Source organism: Molothrus ater, unplaced genomic scaffold (genome assembly GCF_012460135.2).
Source record: "Molothrus ater isolate BHLD 08-10-18 breed brown headed cowbird unplaced genomic scaffold, BPBGC_Mater_1.1 matUn_MA147, whole genome shotgun sequence".
NCBI lineage: Eukaryota > Metazoa > Chordata > Aves > Passeriformes > Icteridae > Molothrus > Molothrus ater.
Window position 1 is genome coordinate 108,032 of NW_023416694.1, and position 19,226 is coordinate 127,257.

General features: G+C 64.8%; 2 protein-coding genes across 16 annotated transcripts; both read right to left on the minus strand.

Annotated features, from left to right (window-relative positions):
- Positions 1 to 2,968: 2,968 nt before the first annotated feature.
- On the minus strand, positions 2,969 to 9,404 carry LOC118701204 (DNA-directed RNA polymerase II subunit RPB1-like). 15 transcript variants are annotated; one of them, XR_008509095.1, is made up of 7 exons: positions 7,125 to 7,617; positions 6,101 to 7,093; positions 4,896 to 4,987; positions 4,776 to 4,835; positions 4,245 to 4,263; positions 3,513 to 4,057; positions 2,969 to 3,473 (listed from the first exon to the last, which is right to left on the minus strand). XR_008509095.1 is itself a non-coding variant. In XM_054518372.1 (6 exons), exons 1-6 carry the CDS (start codon positions 7,615 to 7,617, stop codon positions 3,993 to 3,995), a joined length of 1,722 nt encoding a protein of 573 aa, XP_054374347.1. In that variant the 3' UTR covers positions 2,969 to 3,992. The 15 variants fall into 15 exon arrangements, 14 of the variants coding, with proteins under 14 accessions (XP_054374347.1, XP_054374359.1, XP_054374354.1 ...); XM_054518372.1 differs by having other exon boundaries at positions 2,969 to 4,057; XM_054518373.1 differs by lacking the exons at positions 2,969 to 3,473; positions 3,513 to 4,057; positions 4,245 to 4,263 and adding an exon at positions 4,592 to 4,715 and having other exon boundaries at positions 4,826 to 4,855; positions 4,906 to 4,987.
- Positions 9,405 to 11,945: 2,541 nt separating this feature from the next.
- On the minus strand, positions 11,946 to 17,889 carry SCRT1 (scratch family transcriptional repressor 1). The gene is made up of 2 exons (XM_036405841.2): positions 17,701 to 17,889; positions 11,946 to 12,956 (listed from the first exon to the last, which is right to left on the minus strand). Exons 1-2 carry the CDS (start codon positions 17,810 to 17,812, stop codon positions 12,226 to 12,228), a joined length of 843 nt encoding a protein of 280 aa, XP_036261734.1. The 5' UTR covers positions 17,813 to 17,889; the 3' UTR covers positions 11,946 to 12,225.
- Positions 17,890 to 19,226: the final 1,337 nt, after the last annotated feature.

The window sequence follows — 19,226 nt, forward strand, 5'->3', positions numbered from 1 at the left end:
CGGTGTGAGGCGGTTTTGGGGGTCGAGCCTCCGGTTTTTTGGGGTCGGTCCCCCCTGGTTTTGGGGGTCGGGGTCCTCTCGGTTTTGGGGCTCGCGCCTCCGGTTTTGAGGGTCGGTCCCCCCGGTTTTGAGGGTCGGGGTCCCCTTTGTTTTGAGGGTCGGTTCCCCGGTTTTGGGGGTCGGGGTCCCCTCGGTTTTGGGGGTCGGGATCCCCCCGGTTTTGGGGGTCTGTGTTGGGCAGTTTTGGGGGTCGGGATCCCCCCGGTTTTGGGGGTCTGTGTTGGGCAGTTTTGGGGGTCGGTTCCCCGGTTTTGGGGGTCTGTGTTGGGCAGTTTTGGGGGTCGGTTCCCCGATTTTGGGGGTCGCGCCCCTCGGTTTTTGGGATCGATCCCCCCGGTTTTGGGGGTCGGTTCCCCGGTTTGGGGGGGGTCTCCGGTTTTGGGGCTCGCGCCCCTCGGGTTTTGGGGGTCGGTGTGGGCCCCCCCCCCCCCCCTCCCGCGCCCGGTGCTGACGCCGGAGCTAAAAATAGCCCGGGGGGGGCAGCGGGGTCAGGGCCCGGCGCTGCTGGGGGGGGGGGGGCGGCCCTGGAGAGGGGGACGGGGGGGGAGGGGACACCGGGGGGGGCGGGGACATGGGGGGGGGCACAGGGGGGGGACACCGGGGGTGGAAACACGGGGGGGACACAGGAGGGGACACCGGGGGGGGGGGGGGGACGACATGGGGGGGACACCGGGGAGGGAAACACAGGGGGGGACACGGGGGGGACACGGGAGGGGACACCGGGGGAGGACAATGGGGGTGATACCGGGGACACGGGGGGGACACGGGGGGGACACGGGAGGGGACATCGAGGGGACGGGGACGGGGGGGGGACATAGGACACTGGGGGGCAAACACGGGAAGGGACAGCGCGGGGGGAGACACGGAGGGGGGGACACTGCGGGGACATGGAGGGGACACCGGGAGGCCGGGGGGGGACATGGAGGGGACACCGGGGGGACACCGGGAGGCCGGGGGGGACATGGCGGGGACAGCTGGGAGGGAAACCGGGGGAACACAGAGGGGACACCGGGGGGACACCGGATACTGGGGGGGGACACCGGGACAGGGGAGGGGACATGGAGCTGGGAAAACACGGTGGGGGGGGACACGGTGGGGACACGGGGGGGGGGGACACGGTGGAGACACCGGGGAGGCACCCGAGGGACACGGGAGGGGACATGAGGGGACACCGGGGTGGACATAAGGGGGAGAACCGGGGGGGAAACCGGGGGAACACAGGGGGGACACCGGGGAGGACACTGGGAGGGGACACCGGGGAAGGAAACACGGGGGGGACACCGGGGAAGGAAACACGGAGCGGGGGGACACCGAGGGGACAGGGGGGACATGGCGGGGGGACATCGAGGGGACACCGGGGGGACACCGGGGAGGGGACACTGGGGGGACAAGGCGGAGGACAAAGGGAGGACAAGGGTGGGCGATGGGGGGACACCAAGGGGACAACGCGGGGGGACACCGGGAGGCGAGGGGGGGACAAGGGAGGGGACATGGTGGGGGGGGCACTGGAGGGACACCGGGGAAGGACATGGGGGGGACACCGGGGGGACACCGGGGGGACAGCGGGTACCGGAGGGAGATCCCGGGGGAGCCCCATGGGACGGGGGAGGGCTGGGAGCGAGGGGACCCCGGGGGTCCCGCGGCTCAAGGGTCTCACGGGGGGAGGGGAGGGGGCGTCCATGGGTTGGGGGTCCCGGGGGTCCCGCGCTTTGGGGTCCGCCGGGTGGGGGTCCCGGGGATGTCTCAGGTTCGGGGGTCCCGGGGGTCGGGGGATCTCGCCCGTTTGGGGGTCCTGCACTTTGGGGTCCACCGGGTGGGGGTCCCGGGGATGTCTCGGTTCGGGGGTCCCGGGGGTCCCGGGTTTGGGGGATCCGCGGTTCGGGGGTCCCACGGGGGGGTCCCTCCTATGGAGGGTCCCATGGGTGGTCCCGGGCCAGTCCCGGTGTTCCCAGGGGGGTCCCTGGGGGTGGTCCCTGGGGGGATTCCCGGTGGTCCCGAAGGGGTCCCGGTGGTTCCGGGGGTGTCCCGGGGTGCCCCGGGGGGGTCCCAGTGGTCCCTGGGATGGTCCCGTGGGGGGGGTCCCGGGGGGGGTCCCAGTGGTCCCGGGCGGTCCCTGTGATCCCGGGGGGACCTCGGTGGTCGCGGGGGGGTCCCGGTGGTCCCGCGGGGGGGGGTCCCGGTTTGGGGTCCCATGGGGGGGGTCCCGGCGGTCCCGCGGGGCTCCCGGTGGACCCGGGTTGGGGTCCCGGGGTGGTACCAGGGGGGTCCCGGTGATCCCGCGGGTGGGGGTCCTGGTTTGGGGTCCCATGTGGGGGTCCCGGGGGGGCTCCCGGTGGTCCCGTGGGGGGGGGTGGTCCCACTGGTCCCGGTGGTCCCAGGATGGGGTCCCAGTGTGGGGGGGGTCCCGTTGGGGTCCCGTGAGGGTCCCGGTGGTCCCGGTTTGGGGTGTCCCGGGGGGTTCCCGTGGGGGTCCCGTGTTGGGGTCCCGGTTTGGGGTCCCATGTGGGAGTCCCGGGGGGGCGGAGCGGAGGCGGAGCCGGGGTGGTCCCGGTTTGGGGTCCCGGGGGGGTTCCCGTGTTGGGGTCCCGGGGTGGTCCCGTGAGGGTTCCGGGGGGGTTCCCGTGTTGGGGTCCCGGGGTGGTCCCGGGGTGGTCCCGGGGGAGGTCCCGGGGGGTTCCCGTGGGGGTCCCGGGGGGCGGAGCGGAGGCGGAGCCGGGGTGGTCCCGGTTTGGGTTCCTGGGGGGTTCCCGTGGGGGTTCCCGTGTTGGGGTCCCGGTTTGGGGTCCCGGGGTGGTCCCGGGGGGGGTCCCGGGGGGTTCCCGTGGGGGTTCCCGGGTTGGATTCCCGGTTTGGGGTCCCGGGGGGTTCCCGTGGGGTCCCGGGGGGCGGAGCGGAGGCGGAGCCGGGGGCGGGTTCGTCCCTTTATTGGCCGCGGGGCCGGGGGGGCCGCGGGGGCCGCTTGTGCTTGTCCTGAAATCCCTCGGATTGCCCCCAAAATCCCCGGGGGGCGGGGCCGGGCCCAGGTGAGTCCCAGGGGGGCGTGGCTTGGCCCAGGTGAGTCCCCAAGTGGGCGTGGCCTGGCCCAGGTGCATCCCGGGGGGGCGTGGCCTGGCCCAGGTGCATCCCAGGGGGGCGGGGCCTGGCCCAGGTGTGTCCCCCCGGGGGCGGGGCTTGCCCAGGTGGGCGTGGCTTGACCCAGGTGTGTCCCCAGGGGGCGGGGCCTGGCCCAGGTGAGTCCCAGGGGGGCGGGGCTTGCCCAGGTGTGTCCCCCCAGGGGGCGGGGCCTGGCCCAGGTGAGTCCCCGCCCACGAGCACAGAAGGGGGCGGAGCTCCCGGACCTGCAGTACCTGAATTGGGGGAGGGGCCCACTCCGGCCCAGGTGAGGGGGGGACACACCTGGGATGGGGACACACCTGGGCACACCTGGGGACACACCTGGGATGGGGGCACACCTGGGGACACACCTGGAGACACCTGGGTGGGCTGAGGGGGGTGGCACCTGGGGTACCTGTGGGGATGCACCTGTGCAGGTGTGTGCAGGTGTGCACAGGTGTGTGAGGGGTGTGCAGGTGTGTACAGGTGTTTACAGGGGTGTACAGGTGTGTGTCAGGTGTGTCAGGTTTGAGTCAGGTGTGTCTCAGGTGTGTGTGGGTGTGTTCAGGTGTGTCAGGTGTCTCAGGTGTCCCCAGGTGTGTCAGGTTTAAGTCAGGTGTGTCTCAGGTGTGTCTCAGGTGTTTCTCAGGTGTGTCTCAGGTGTGTCTCGGGTGTGTCAGGTGTGCACAGGTGTGTGAGGGGTGTGCAGGTGTGTCTGTCAGATGTGTACAGGTGTGCCCAGGTGTGTCAGGTACCTGTGACACCTGTGGCACCTGCAGGGACACTGGGCTGAGCACGCGTCAGGTGTGTGCAGGTGTGTCAGGTGAGTGCAGGTGTGCTCAGGTGTGAGCAGGTGTGTCAGCTGCGTCAGGTATGTGCAGGTGTGTGCAGGTGTGCAGTGCAGGTATGTGCAGGTGTGTGCAGGTGTGTGCAGGTGTGCAGTACAGGTGTGTGCAGTGCAGGTGTGTGCAGGTGTGCAGTACAGGTGTGTGCAGGTGTGCAGGTGTGTGCAGGTGTGTGCAGGTGTGTGCAGTACAGGTGTGTGCAGTACAGGTGTGTGCAGTGCAGGTGTGTGCAGGTGTGCAGTACAGGTGTGTGCAGGTGTGTCAGGTGTGTGCAGTACAGGTGTAACGCGTGTCAATGCACAGGTGTGCACTGCACAGGTGTCCCCGTGCTGCAGGCAGGGCGGGGCGGGCGTGGGGCACACCTGAGTACAGGTGTGGGTGTGCAGGTGTGTCACAGGTGAGCACACAGCACCCACGGCGTGTGCAGGTGTGCTCAGGTGTGTACAGGTGTGTACAGGGGTGTGCAGGAGTGAGCAGGTGTGTGCAGGTGTGCTCAGGTGTGCTCAGGTGTGCGCAGGTGTGTGCAGGTGTGTGCAGGTGTGTGCAGGTGTGCTCAGGTGTGTACAGGTGTGTACAGGGGTGTGCAGGTGTGCTCAGGTGTGTGCAGGTGTGCGCAGGTGTATACAGGTGTGTTCATAGCATGTGCAGGTGTTTACAGGTGTGTTCAGGTGCGTACAGGTGCGTGCAGGTTTGTGCAGTGAGTACAGGTGTGTGCAGGTGTGCTCAGGTGTGCGCAGGTGTGTGCAGGTGTGTACAGGTGTGTACAGGTGCATGCAGGTGCGTGCAGGTGTGCTCAGGTGTGTGCAGGTGCATGCAGGTGCGTGCAGGTGTGCTCAGGTGTGCTCAGGTGTGCGCAGGTGTGTGCAGGTGTGTACAGGTGCATGCAGGTATGTGCAGGTGTGTGCAGGTGTGCTCAGGTGTGTGCAGGTGAGCTGAGCTTACAGTATGTGCTGTGTACAGGTGTGTGCAGCAAGTCCAGGTGTGTACAGGTGTGTTCATAGTGTGCTCAGGTGTGCTCAGGTGTGCTCAGGTGTGCTCAGGTGTGTGCAGGTGAGCTGAGCTTGCAGTACATGCTGTGCACAGGTGTGCTCAGGTGTGTTCAGGTGTGCACAGAGTGTGACGTTCATGGCGTGCTCGTGGCGTGTTCAGGTGTGTGTGTGGCGTGTACCTGTCCCTGTGTGTGCCTGTTTGTACAGGTGTGTGCAGGTGAGTTCAGGCAAGCATGGGTGCACACAGGTACACACAGGGGCACACAAGGGCGTGCAGGTGTGTGCAGGTGTGTCAATGCCTGTGCAGCTGTGGAACTCTGTGCGCAGGTGTGTGCAGGTGTGAACAGGTGTGTCAATGTCTGTGCAGCTCTGTACCTGTGTGTACAGGTGTGTACAGGTGTGAGCAGGTGTGTCAATATCTGTGCAGCTCTGTACCTGTGTATACAGGTGTGTACAGGTGTGAGCAGGTGTGTCAATGTCTGTGCAGCTCTGTACCTGTGTGTGTGCAGGTGTGTGCAGGTGTGTACAGGTGTGTCAATGTCTGTGCAGCTCTGTACCTGTGTGTACAGGTGTGTGCAAGGTAGTGCAGGTGTGTCAATGCCTGTGCAGCTGTGGAACTCTGTGCGCAGGTGTGTGCAGGTGTGAACAGGTGTGTCAATGTCTGTGCAGCTCTGTACCTGTGTGTACAGGTGTGTACAGGTGTGAGCAGGTGTGTCAATGTCTGTGCAGCTCTGTACCTGTGTGCTCAGGTGTGAGCAGGTGTGTCAATGTCTGTGCAGCTCTGTACCTGTGTGTGTGCAGGTGTGTGCAGGTGTGAGCAGGTGTGTCAATGTCTGTGCAGCTCTGTACCTGTGTGTGTGCAGGTGTGAGCAGGTGTGTCAATGTCTGTGCAGCTCTGTACCTGTGTATACAGGTGTGTGCAGGTGTGTGCAGGTGTGTCAATGTCTATGCAGCTCTGTACCTGTGTGTACAGGTGTGTGCAGGTGTGTACAGGTGTGTGCAGGTGTGTCAATGTCTGTGCAGCTCTGTACCTGTGTGTACCTGTGTGTGCAGGTGTGTACAGGTGTGTCAATATCTGTGCAGCTGTGTGTTTGTGTGTACAGGTGTGCACAGGTGCATGCAGGTGTGTACAGGCATGTACATGTGTGTAAATGTTTTGTGCACCCATGTACCTGTGTGTACCTGTGTGTGTACAGGTGTGTGCATGTGTGTGCAGGTGTATCAATGTCTGTGCAGCTCTGTACCTGTGTGTTCCTGTGTGTATACAGGTGTGTGCAGGTGTGTCAATGACTGTGCAGCCGTGTGTTTGTCTGTACAGGTGTGCACAGGGGCGTGCAGGTGTGTACAGGTACGCGTAAGTGTGTACAGGTGTGCACGGGTACACGCAGGTGCACAGCGGTGTGTGGGCGTGTGCAGGTGTGTGTATGTAGGTATGGACGTGCACAGGTGTGCACAGGTGTGTGAATGCCTGTGCAGCAGCGTACCTGTGTGAGCAGGTGTGTGCAGGTGTGTACATGTATGTATAAGCGTGTGCAGGTGTGCACAGGTACGCGCAAGTGCACACAGGTGTGCACAGGTGTGTCAATGTTTGTGCAGCAGTGTACCTGTGTGTGCAGGTGTCACAGATGCACACAGGTGTGCGCAGGTGTGTACAGCTGTGTACAGTGTGTGTACAGGTGTGTTCAGGTGTGCACAGGTGTGCGCAGGTGCATGCAGGTGTGTACAGATGTGTATGTAGATGTGTACAGGTGTGTTCAGGTGTGTCCAGGTGTGTCCAGGTGTGTCCAGCTGTGTCCAGGTGTGTCCAGGTGTGTCTGGGTGTGTCCAGGTGCTCACAGGTACCCACCCCCACCTCTCCCCCTCCCCATGCCTGCCCCTCCCCACCCCCATGTCCATGGGCGTGTCCTGGGCGTGTCCTGGGCGTGTCCAGGTGTCCGTGAGCGTGTCCTGGGCGTGTCCTGGGCGTGTCCTGGGCGTGTCCAGGTGTCCGTGAGCGTGTCCAGGTGTCCAGGGCGTGTCCTGCGTGTGTCCAGGTGTCCGTGAGCGTGTCCTGGGCGTGTCCTGGACGTGTCCTGGGCGTGTCCAGGTCTCTGTGGGCGTGTTCAGGTGTCCATGGGCGTGTCCTGGGCGTGTCCAGGTGTCCATGGGCGTGTCCTGGGTGTGTCCAGGTGTCCATGGGGGTGTCCAGATGTCCTGGGCGTGTCCTGGGCGTGTCCAGGTGTCCATGGGCGTGTCCTGGGCGTGTCCTGGGCGTGTCCAGGTGTCCTGGGCGTGTCCTGGGCACATCCTGGGTACGTCCTGGGCGTGTCCTGGGCGTGTCCAGGTGTCCTGGGCGTGTCCTGGGCGTGGCTATTTCCCGGGGGGCGTCTCCTGGGCGTGCCCATTTTGGGGGGCGTGTCCTGGGCGTGTCCTGGACGTGCCCATTTGGGCGCGTTCTGGGCGTGTCCTGGGCGTGTCCTGGGCGTGTCCTGGGCGTGTCCTGGGCGTGTCCTGGGCGTGTCCGAGCCCGGCAGGTGCGGGGGGGCGGGGCAGGTGCGGGGGGCGGGGTTTCCTAGCGCTACTCTGACGTCATCCCTGATTTCGGTCGCTCTAAGGGGCTGGCTCGGGGGTCCCTGATTGCTCGAGCCCATGCGGTCGGTAATTAATTAACGGTAATTCATTAACGGTCAGTAATTATTGCTCTAGAGCGGGCGGCGCCCGCGTTTCTACAGTTTGGCAACGCAAAAACCAAAAAAAGATTCAGAAATAAACACCCAAAAAAAAAAAAAAAAAACCCGAGGAAAAAAATCCCGAAAAAAGAAAACTTCCAAAAAAGCATCAAAAATTGGCATAGATGGAGATAAGGGGGGTGGGGGAGGGGCGGGGGGCGGGGCTTGCATGCAGAGACCCCCCCCGGAGGGGGGAGGGGCGGCGGGGGGGGGGGGAGGGGGGTGGGAGGGGCCTTTTCCCCCCTCCCCTCCCCCCCCTCCCTTCAGGCTTTGGCATCGCGGGGGGGGGGGAGGGGGGAGGGGGGAGGGGCGAGAAATCCCGGGGGGGGGGGGGGGGAGGGGAGGGGTTAAATTTGGGGAGGGGGCGGGGCTTAGTTCGGGGAGGGGGGAGGGGTTTGTGCTCTCGGCAAGGGCGCCCCCAAAAATGGGGGGGGAGGGGGGGGGGCAGCCCCTCGTGGGGGGGGGGGGGGAATTTGGGGGTTCCCCCCCTCCCCCTCCCCCCCCCCACCCCAAAAACACCCCCGGGATTGGGGGGGGGAGGGGTACCCTGAAATTATTGTGGGGGAGGGGCACCCGGAAATGGGGGGAGGGGAGGGGAGGGGGGGGTCCCCTGAAATTATTGGGGTACCCAGGGCGGGTGGGGGCGGGGCCATGCACGGATATGGGGGGGGGGGAGGGGAACGCCCCAAATTTGGGGGGTCCCTGGGGCATGGGGGAGGGGGGAGGGGGGGGTACCCTGAAATTATTGGGGGGGGGGGGAGGGGCGGGGCCATGCAGGGGGGTCCCCATTGGGGGAGGGGACGGGGGGAGGGGCGGATTTTGGGGTCCCCCCATGAGCTGTGCCGTGCGAGGGGGGGGAGGGGCTTATTGCGGGGGGAGGGGCACCCCGAAATTGTGGGGGGGGGCGCTCCCTGTTTTGGGGTACGGCACGGGGGGGGGGGCGGGGGGGGGCACCCATGCATGGAGTTTGGGGGGAGGGGGGGGGACCCCGATTTTGGGGAGGGGGTGCCCGTGGGCGGGGGGGAGGGGCACCCATGCAGCGTGGGGGGAGGGGGGGGAACCCCAAAATTGGGGTCTGGGGGGGGGTTGGGGGTGGGGGTGGGGGGGGTCTCACCTGATTCGGGGTACGGGGTACCCATGCAAAGGGGGGGGAGGGGAGGGGGGACACCCCGATTTTCGGGGTGCCCCGAGGGGGGGGGGGGCGGGAGGGGCCCCTGAATGGCGTGGGGGGGGGAGGGGGGGGGCGCACCCCCATTTTGGGCAGGGGGGACCCCAGGGCTGGGGGGGCGCCCATGCAAATTTCGGGGTGGGGGGGGGGAAGGGGGTTCCCCCGATTTTGGGGGTGCTCCCCCCAGCAGGACCGGGGGGGTCCATGCAGATTTTGGGGGGGGGGGGTCCCCCGGTTTTGGGGGGCTCCCCCACATGCGGGGGGGGGGGGCTGGGCTATGGCACAAGGCTGAGGCACCCATGCAAAAAAGGGGGGGCACGGGGGGGGGGGGGTCACCCCAATTTTGGGGTGCGCCCCTTTTTGGGGGGGCGCGGCGCCCCTGGAAGAGCGGGGGTGACCCCGATTTTGGGGGGTGGGGGGGGGGGGACATCCCTGCAAGAATGGGGGGGGGGTCCCCCCAATTTTGGGGTGCCCTGGACCCCCCTTCAAGGCAGCGGGGGGGGGGGCGCGAGGTGGGAAATGGGGGTGGGGGGGTCATGCAAGTGAATTTGGGGGATCCCAGAGGGGAATTTGGGGGGGTCGCATTTTTTGGGGTGATGGATTTTGGGGGTGATGAATTTTTGGGGTGATGGATTTTTGGGGGTGATGAATTTTTGGGGTGATGGATTTTTGGGGGGTGATGAATTTTGGGGGGTGATGAATTTTGATGGCGAATTTTGGGGTGATGGATTTGAGTACCGGATTTTTGGGGGGGGGTTGGATTTTGGGGGGTCAATTTTGGGGGTTTGGGGTTTTTTTTTTGGGGGGGGGCTGAACATCGAAATGTGAATTTTGGGGTCGAATTTTGGGGCTGAATTTTGGATGTTCAACTTCGTAGGGCGAATTTTGTGGGGTGAATTTTGGGGCTCAAATTTTGGGGGGCACAGATTTTGAAGGGTGAATTTTTTGGGGCTGAATTTTGGGGTTGAATTTTGGGGCTGAACTTTGGGGGCTCAAATTTGGGGGACTCAAATCTGGAGGGTGAATTTTGGAGCCTGAATTTTGGGGCTCAAATTTTGGGGGACACAGATTTGAAGGGTGAATTTTTTGGGGTTGAATTTTGGGACTGAATTTGGGGGCTCAAATTTGGGGGGCCCAACTTTGAAGGGTGAATTTTGGAGCCTGAATTTTGGGGCTGAACTTTTGGGGCACAACTTTGAAGGGCGAATTTTGGGGTTGAATTTTGGAGCCTGAGTTTTTGGGGCTGAACTTTTTGGGGGACCCAAATTTGAAGGGTGAATTTTGTGGGGTGAATTTTGGAGCCTGAATTTTTGGGGATGAATTTTGGGGGGCCCAACTTTGAAGGGCGAATTTTGGGGGGCCCAGATTTTGAAGGGTGAATTTTTTGGGGCTGAATTTTGGGGTTGAATTTTGGGACTGAATTTGGGGGCTCAAATTTCGGAGCCCAACTTTGAAGGGTGAATTTTGGAGCCTGAATTTTGGGGCTGAACTTTTGGGGCACAACTTTTAAGGGTGAATTTTGTGGGTTGAATTTTGGGGCTGAATTTTGGGGCTGAATTTTGGGGGGGCCAACTTTGAAGGGTGAATTTTGTGGGGCTGAATTTTGGGGTTGAATTTCGGGGCTCAAATTTGGGGAGCTCAACTCTGGAGGGTGAATTTTGGAGCCTGAATTTTTGGGGCTGAATTTTGGGGGGCCCAACTTTGAAGGGCGAATTTTGTGGGGCGAATTTCGTAGGGCCGGAATTTTTGGGGTGAATCCTTAGGGCTGAACTTTGGGGGCTCAACTTCGAAAGGTGAATTTTGTGGGGTGAATTTAGGGGTTGAATCCTGGGCCTGAATTTTGGGGCTCAAATTTGGGGGGCCCAACTCTGAAGGGTGAATTTTGGAGCCTGAATTTTGGGGGACCCAACTCTGAAGGGTGAATTTTTTTAGGCTGAATTTTGAGGGCTGAACTTTTGGGGGCTCGATTTTGAAGGGCGAATTTTGCGGGGTGAAATTTTAGGCTGAATTTTGGGGCTCAAATTTGGGGGCGCTCGACTTTTAAAGGCGAATTATGTGGGGCTGAATTTCGTGGCCGGAATTTCTGGGGTGAAATTTCCAGGGCTGAACTCGGAAGGGCGAATTTCGAAGGGCGAATCCCGACGGGTCAATCTTGGCAGGCGGAATTCGAAGGGTGAGTTTTGAAAGGTGGATTTTGAAAGGTGGATTTTGAAAGGTGAATTTTGAAAGGTGAATTTTGAAAGGTGGATTTTGAAAGGTGAATTTTGAAGGGTCAATCCTGAAGGCTCCATCCCGACGGGTGAATTTTGAAAGGTGAATTTTGAGAGGTGAATCCCGACGGGTGAATTTTGAAAGGTGAATTTTGAAGAGTGAATCCTGAAGGCTCCGTCCCGACGGGTCAAATTTGAGGGGTGAAATTTTGAAAGGTGAATTTTGAGAGATGAGTTTTGAAGGGTGAATCCCGACGAGGTGAAATTTGAAGGGTCAATCCTGACAGGTGAATTTTGAAGGGTCAATCCTGACAGGTGAATTCTGAAGGGTCAATCCTGAAGGCTCCGTCCCGACGGGTGAAATTTGAGGGGTGAAATTTTGAAAGGTGAATTTTGAAAGGCGGATTCTGAAGGGTGAATTTTGAAAAGTGGATTTTTGAGAGGTGAATCCTGAAGGGCGAATCCCGACAGGCGAAATTTCAAAGGTGAATCCCGACAGGTGAACTTTGAGACGTGAATTTTGAAAGGTGAGTCCTGAAGGGCGGATCCTGACAGGCGAAATTTGAAGGGCGAATCCTGAAGGGTGAATTTTGAAAGGTGAATCCCGACAGGTGAAATTTGAAGGGCGAATCCTGAAGGGTGAGTCCTGAAGGACGAATCCTGACAGGTGAGATTTGAAAGGTGGATTTTGGAGAGGTGAATTTTGAAGGGTGAAATTTGAGAGGTGAATCCTGACAGGTGAATCCTGAAGGGCGGATCCTGACAGGTGAATTCTGAAGGGTGAAATTTGAGAGGTGGATCCCGACAGGTGAAATTCGAGAGGTGAATCCTGACAGGTGAATTCTGAAGGGCGAATCCTGAAGGGTGAGTCCTGAAGGGCGAATCCTGACAGGTGAATTCTGAAGGGTGAAGTTTGAGAGGTGAATCCCGACAGGTGAATTTCGAAGGGCGAATCCTGAAGGGCGAATCCTGCCGGCCGCAGCGCCGACCCTCGGGGGCCGCGCTCGGAGGGGCTGAACCGGGGGCGGGGGGCGGTGACCTCTCCCTCCCTCTGGATCCCGGAGGGGCGAATTTCGTGCGGAGGAGCCTCGGGAGGGGAACGAGGCGGCTCTGCCGGGCTGGGGAGGCGCTGGCGGAGCCCACCCGAGCCCCTCAGGGGTGCAGGGGGCTGAGGGGCGCCGCGGCTCCCTTGAAGCAGGCGGACTCGTAGTGCTTGTTGAGATAGGATTTGAGGGCGAAGGTTTTGCTGCAGCGCTTGCACTTGAAGTGCTTGAAGGCCGAGTGGGTCTGCATGTGGGCGCGCAGGTTGGAGCGGTCGGCGAAGGCTTTGCCGCAGTGGGCGCAGCCGAACGGCTTCTCCCCGGTGTGCGAGCGCATGTGGCCCTGCAGCAGCCAGGGCCGGCTGAACGCTTTGCCGCACACCTGGCACTTGTGCTTCAGGTCGTGGGTCAGCAGGTGCATGGCCATGGCCGGCATGGAGACGTACACCTTGCCGCAGGTGGGGCATTTCTTGGCCATCTTGCTGTCCAGGCTGCGGTGGGTCTGCTTGTGGCGGCTCAGGTTGGAGGAGGTGGCGTAGCTCTTGCCGCACTCGCCGCACGTGTGGCGGGGCAGGTTCCGCGCCGCGGCTCCGCCGCTCACCTTGCGCCGGGAGCGGCCGTCCGTGATGAAGAAGGCGTCCACGGCGTAGCCCTCGCTCACGGCCGCGTCGCCGTTGATGTAACCGCCGGCCATGCCCGAGTGGGGGCTGTCGGGGGGCTCCGAGTCGCCCCCGCCGAAGTCGCCGCGGCCTCCCGGGTACAGCGAGTCCGGGGACGGGACCTTGAGAGCCGCCTCGGGGTCCCCCTCGAAGGCCGAGGGTGCCATGTAGTCGCTGATGTACCCTGGGGACAGCGCGGGGACAGCGGTCAGGGGGGCTCAGAGGATGGGGACAGCGGTCGGGGGAGCTCGGGGACAGGGACAGAGCGGGGACAGCGGTCAGGGGGGCTCAGAGGATGGGGACAGAGCGGGGACAGCGGTCAGGGGGGCTCAGAGGATGGGGACAGCGGTCAGGGGGGCTCAGGGCAGGGGACAGCGCGGGGACAGCGGTCAGGGGGGCTCAGAGGATGGGGACAGAGGGGGGACAGTGGTCAGGGGGGCTCGGGGACAGGGACAGAGCGGGGACAGCGGTCAGGGGGGCTCAGAGGATGGGGACAGAGCGGGGGACAGCGGTCAGGGGGACTCAAGGGAGGGGACAGCGCGGGGACAGCGGTCAGGGGGGCTCAGGGACAGGGGACACGCGTGGGGAGGTGGGGACAGCGGTCAGCGGGGCTCAAGGGAGGGGACAGCGCGGGGACAGCGGTCAGGGGGGCTCAGAGGATGGGGACAGCGGTCAGGGGGGCTCGGGGACAGGGGACAGCGCGGGGACAGCGGTCGGGGGGGCTCGGGGACAGGGACACGCGTGGGGAGGAGGGGACAGCGGTCAGGGGGGCTCAGAGGATGGGGACAGCGCGGGGACAGCGGTCAGGGGGGCTCGGGGACAGGGACAGAGCGGGGACAGCAGTCAGGGGGCTCAGGGACAGGGACAGAACGGGGACAGCGGTCAGGGGGGCTCAGGGTGGGGACACACGCGCGGGGCGGTGGCGGGCAGGGGGAGGAGGTGATGGTGGCGCTGCGTGTCCCCGTGCTTGTCCTGTGTGTGGCTTCTGTGTCCCTCTGTGTGTCCTGTGAGTGTCCCTCCGGTGTCCCCCTGTGTGTCCCCTCTGTGTCCTTCCTGTGTCCCCCTGTCTGTCCCTCCTGTGTCCCTCCAGCTGTCCTGTGTGTCCCCCCTCTGTGTCCCCCTGATTGCCCCTTCTGTGTCCCCCTGTATGTCCTCTGTGGCCCTGCGTGTCCCCTTGATTGTGCCCCCCGTGTGTCACCTGTGTCCCCCCTCCTGTGTCCCTCTGTGTGTCCCATGTGTGTCACTGCATGTCCCTCTGTGTATCCTGTGTCTGTCCCTCCTGTGTCCCCCTGGCTGTCCCTTATGTGTCCCCTCTGTGTCCCGTATTTGTCCCCTGGCTGTCCCCTGTGTGTCCCCCTGTGTTCCCCTGGTTGTCCCCTGTGTGTCCCCCTCTGTGTCCCCTGTGTGTCCCTTCTATGTGCCCATGTGTGCCCCTCCTGTGTCCCCCATCCTGTGTCCCCCATCCTGTGTCCCTCTGGTGTCCCTCTGGTTGTCTCGTGTGTGTCCCTCCTGGGTCCTCCTGCCTGTCCCATGTCTGTCCCTCCTGTGTCCCCCTGTGCGTCCCCCAAGTTGTCCCATGTCTGTCCCTCCTGTGTCCCTTTGTATGTCCCGTGTGTCCCTCCAGTGTCCCCCTGTGCGTCCCTCCAGTGTCCCCCTTTGTGTCCTGTGTGTCCCCGTGTGTCTCCCTGTGTGTCCTGTATGTTGCTGTGTGTCCCCCTATGTGCCCTCCTGTGTGTCCCTTTTGTGTCCTTCTGTGTCCCCCTGTCTGACCCTGCCTGTCCCATGTGTGTCCCTCCTGTGTCCCCCTATGTGTCCCGTGTGTGTCCCTCCTGTGTCCCTCCTGTGTGTCCCTCCTGTGTGTCCCTGCATGTCCCTGCCTGTCCCGTGTGTGTCCCTCCTGTGTCTCCCTGGTTGTCCCTGCCTGTCCCATATGTCCCTCCTGTGTCCCCCTGTGTGTCCCATGTGTGTCCCTCCTGTGTGTCCCGTGTGTGTCCCCCTGTGTGTCCCTTCTGTGTCCCCCTGTGTGTCCCGTGTGTGTCCCTGCACGTCCCTGCCTGTCCCGTGTGTGTCCCCCTGTGTGTCCCTCCTGTGTCCCCCTGGTTGTCCCGTGTGTCGCTGCGTGTCCCCGTGGTTGTCCTGTGTGTGTCCCCCTGTGTCCCCCACTGTGTGTCCCGTGTGTGTCCCTCCTGTGTCCCTCTGTGTCCCCCTACCTGGCCAGTGTTTGTCCCTTCTGTGTCCCCCTGTCTGTCCCGTGTGTGTCCCTGTGTCCCTTCTGTGTCCCCCTCTGTGTCCCCCTCTTTGTCCCTCCTGTGTCTCCCTGGCTGTCCCCACTCTGCCCCTACCTGTCCCCCTGTCTGTCCTCCTGTCTGTCACCCCTCTGCCCCTACCTGTCCCCCTGTCTGTCCTCCTGTCTGTCACCCCTCTGCCCCCTACCTGTCCCTCTTTTGTCCCCCGTCTCCTCCTTCTCGACCCTCTGTCCATCCCTTGCCTGTCCCCCTGTCTGTCCCCTTCTCTGTCACACTGTCCCCCTGTCTGTCCCCCTGTCTGTCTCCCTGTCTGTCCCCTTTCCCATCCCCAGGCCCATCCCCCTGCCAGACTGTGCCCGACTCAACTCCTGCCCTTGTCCCTTGTCCCCTGTCCCCGTCCGTGTCCCCTTCTCCATCCCTGTCCCCTGTCCCCATCCCTGTCCCCTGTCCCTGTCCCCATCCCTGTCCCTGTCCCCTGTCCCCTGTCCCCTATCCCTGTCCCTGTCCCCTGTCCCTGTCCCCTGTCCCCATCCCTGTCCCTGTCCCCTGTCCCCTGTCCCCTGTCCCCTGTCCCTGTCCCCTGTCCCTGTCCCCTGTCCCCATCCCTGTCCCCAGCCCTGTCCCTGTCCCCTGTCCCCTGTCCCCATCCCTGTCCATTCCCGCAGCCTCTGGCCCTGCCCCGATCCTGTCCCGCCCCTTTTCCCGCCTGCAGCTCCTTGTCCCCGTCCTCTGTCCCCTGTCCCTGCCCTTAACCCCTTGTCCCTGTCCCTGTCCCTGTCCCCAACCCTGTCCCTGTCCCCAGTTCCTGTCCCCTGTCCCCAACCCTGTCCCTGTCCCCTGTCCTTTCCCATGTCCCCGTCCCTGTCCCCAGTTCCTGTCCCCTGTCCTTTCCCATGTCCCCATCCCTGTCCCCAGTTCCTGTCCCCTGTCCCTGTCCCTGTCCCTGTCCCTGTCCCTGTCCCTGTCCCTGCCTCTGTCCCCTGTCCCTGTCCCTGTCCCTGTCCCTTCCTGCAGCCCCCTGTCCCCATCCCTGGCCATGTGTCCCTGTCATTGTCGCTGCCGTTGGCTCCTGTCCCTGTCCCCTGCTCCCGACGCTGTCCCTGTCCCCGCAGTCCCGACCCCAGGCTCTGTCCCTGTCCCCTGTCCCCATCACTGCCCGCATCTCTGTCCCCTGTCCCTGTCCCCTGACCCCATCCCTGCCCTTAACCCCCATGTCCCTGTCCCTTGTCCCCTGTCCCTGTGCCCTGTCCCCTGTTCCCGCCCCTGTCCCTTCCTGCAGCCCCCTGTCCCCATCCCTGGCCATGTGTCCCTGTCATTGTCGCTGCCGTTGGCTCCTGACACTGTCCCCATCCCTGTCCCCATCCCTGTCCCCTGTCCCCATCCCCACTATTGGCTCCTGTCCTTGTCCTTGTCCCTGTCCCTGTCCCTGCACGCATCCTCCTGCCCTCTCCTCTGTCCCCGTCTCCGCAGTCCCTGTCCCCGCAGTCCCGGCCAATGTCCCCGTCCCTGTCCCCATCGCTGCCCGCATCTGCTCTGCTCCCTGTCCCCGTCCCTCTCCCTGTCCCCGTCCCCATCCCTGCCCTCGGTCCCCCGCATCTCTTCTTCCCGTTGTCCTTGTCCCTCACCCCTGTCCCCGCAGTCCGTGTCCCCTGTCCCCGTCCCTCCTTCCTCCATCCCCGAATCGCTGCCGTCACCCGGCTGTCCCTTCCCGCTGTCCCTTCCCTTGTCGCTGTCCCTTCCCTTGTCGCTGTCCCTTCCCTCTGTCCCTTCCCGCTGTCCCTTCCCTCTGTCCCTTCCCTTGTCACTGTCGCTCTCCCTGTCCCTGCGCCAGCCTCCCCTGTCCCCATCGCTGCCCTCACCGCGGTGTCCCTTCCCTTGTCACTGTCCCCATCTCTGCCCTCACCCCTCTGTCCCTTCCCTTGTCACTGTCCCCGTCCGTTCCCGCATCCCCGGTCCCTGCCTCCCGCATCCCAGTATTGCTTCCCCTGTCCCCGCTGTCCCTTCCCCTGTCCCCGCTGTCCCTTCCCTTGTCCCCGCTGTCCCTTCCCCTGTCCCCGCTGTCCCTTCCCCTGTCCCCGCTCTCCCTTCCCTCCCTTGTGGCCTCTGTCCCGCTCCGTTCCCGCATTCCCGGCCCCGCCGCCATCCCCGCTCCCGCATTCCCGCATTCCCCGCCCGCCGCCGCCGCCGCCGCTGCCCCGGTCCCGCTCAAGGTCACGGCGGGGCCGGGCCGGGCCCGGTGCGGCGGCGGCTGCGGCGGTTCCGCCGGTCCCGGTTACGCAACGCGCCGCAGCCGCAGCCGCCGCCGCCGCCGCACCGGGCCCGGCCGGGGCCGCGCTCCGCACAAAGGCCGCCGGCAGCAGGACGGGGACAACGGCGACAACGGCGACAACGGCGCCGCCGCCGCCGCTGCCCTTGAACTTGGCTCCGGCAGACAAAGGGCAGCGGCAGCGGCAGCGCCCGGGACCGGCCGCCCGCTCTGCGCTCCGGTTCTGCCCCGGTTCCGCCCCGGTTGTTCCGGCCCGGTCCCCCCGTGCCCGGCGGCGGCGGCGGCGGCGGCGGCAGCGCGGCGGAATGCGGCGGTTCCCGGCCGGGGGACGGGGAGAGGGGAGCGGGGCTAGCGGGGCCCGGCGCTCGCTATTTCTCGGTATTTCTGGGTATTTCTCGGTATTTCTCGGTATTTACCCTTCTCGTGCAAGCGGGAGCCGAAATCCGCCCGGGCGCGGCCGTACGGGGCGTCGAGGCCGGCGGGGAAGTCATCGAGCTTCACCTTCTTCACCAGGAACGACCTGGGCATGGTTCCACCGGGGACCGGGCCCGGCCCCGCCGCCACAAAGGGCCCCCCCCGGGCGGCGGAGGGGGGGGACGGGCGGGGGGTGCTGAACCGAGCTACGGCTGCTTTGTGCGGCGGGCGCGGCCGCCCAGCTCCGGGCCGGGGCCGCCCGCAGCCGCCGCCGCCGCCGCCGCCGCCGCCGCCGCTGCCGCCGCCGTGTCGGTGTCGGTGAGGCCGCGCCCGGCGGCTCCCGGACCCCCCCCGCGATCGGGCATGGACCGGCGGGGTCGGCACCGGCGCGGGGGGGCGGCCGAACCCTTCCGGGAGCGCTCCCGGCGCGGGGGTCCCGGTGCGGCGGCGGCGGCCGGGTCAGCACGGCGGGCAGCGCCCGTTCAGCACCGCGGACAGCGGCGGCGGCGGCGGCGGCGGCGGCGGGAAGGGAAGGGAAGGGAAGGGAAGGGGGGATGGATGGATGGGGGGGCTGCGGGATGGGGGCGCGGGGCCCGGAGCGTGTGAGGAGCGCTCAGCACCGGCCCCGCGCTTATAACGGGGCCGGGGGGGCGCGGGGGGGGCGCGGCGGCCGCGGGGAACGGCGGGGGGGGGGGAGGGGGCGGGAGGGGAACGCCCCCGGGGCGGGGAGGGGGAGGGGGAACGGAGACCCCCGCCCACCGGGGGGAGGGGGAGGGGATGGGGAGGGAGGGAGGGCGGTAGGACCCGGAGAATCCCGGGATTCGGGGGGAAATGGAGCCGGGAGAATCCCGGGATTCGGGAGCGATTGGAGCCGGGAGAATCCCGGGATTCGGGAGCGGTAGGGCCCGGGATAATCCCGAGATTTTGAGGGGAATTGGGCAGGGATTGGATCTCACAGAATCCCGGGATTTGGGGAGCGATAGGACCCGGGAGAATCCCGGGATTCGGGAGCGATTGGAGCCGGGAGAATCCCGGGATTCGGGAGCGGTAGGGCCCGGGAGAACCCCGGGATTCGGGGGGAAATGGAGCCGGGAGAACCCCGGGATTCGGGAGCGGTAGGGCCCGGGAGAACCCCGGGATTCGGGGGGAAATGGAGCCGGGAGAACCCCGGGATTCGGGAGCGGTAGGGCCCGGGAGAACCCCGGGATTCGGGGGGAAATGGAGCCGGGAGAATCCCGGGATTCGGGAGGGATTGGAGCCGGGAGAATCCCGGGATTCGGGGGGAAATGGAGACGGGAGAATCCCGGGATTCGGGAGCGATTGGAGCCGGGAGAATCCCGGGATTTGGGAGCGGTAGAGCCCGGGAGAACCCCGGGATTCGGGAGGGATTGGAGCCGGGAGAATCCCGGGATTCGGGAGCGATTGGAGCCGGGAGAATCCCGGGATTCGGGAGCGATTGGAGCCGGGAGAATCCCGGGATTCGGGAGCGATTGGAGCCGGGAGAATCCCGGGATTCGGGAGGGATTGG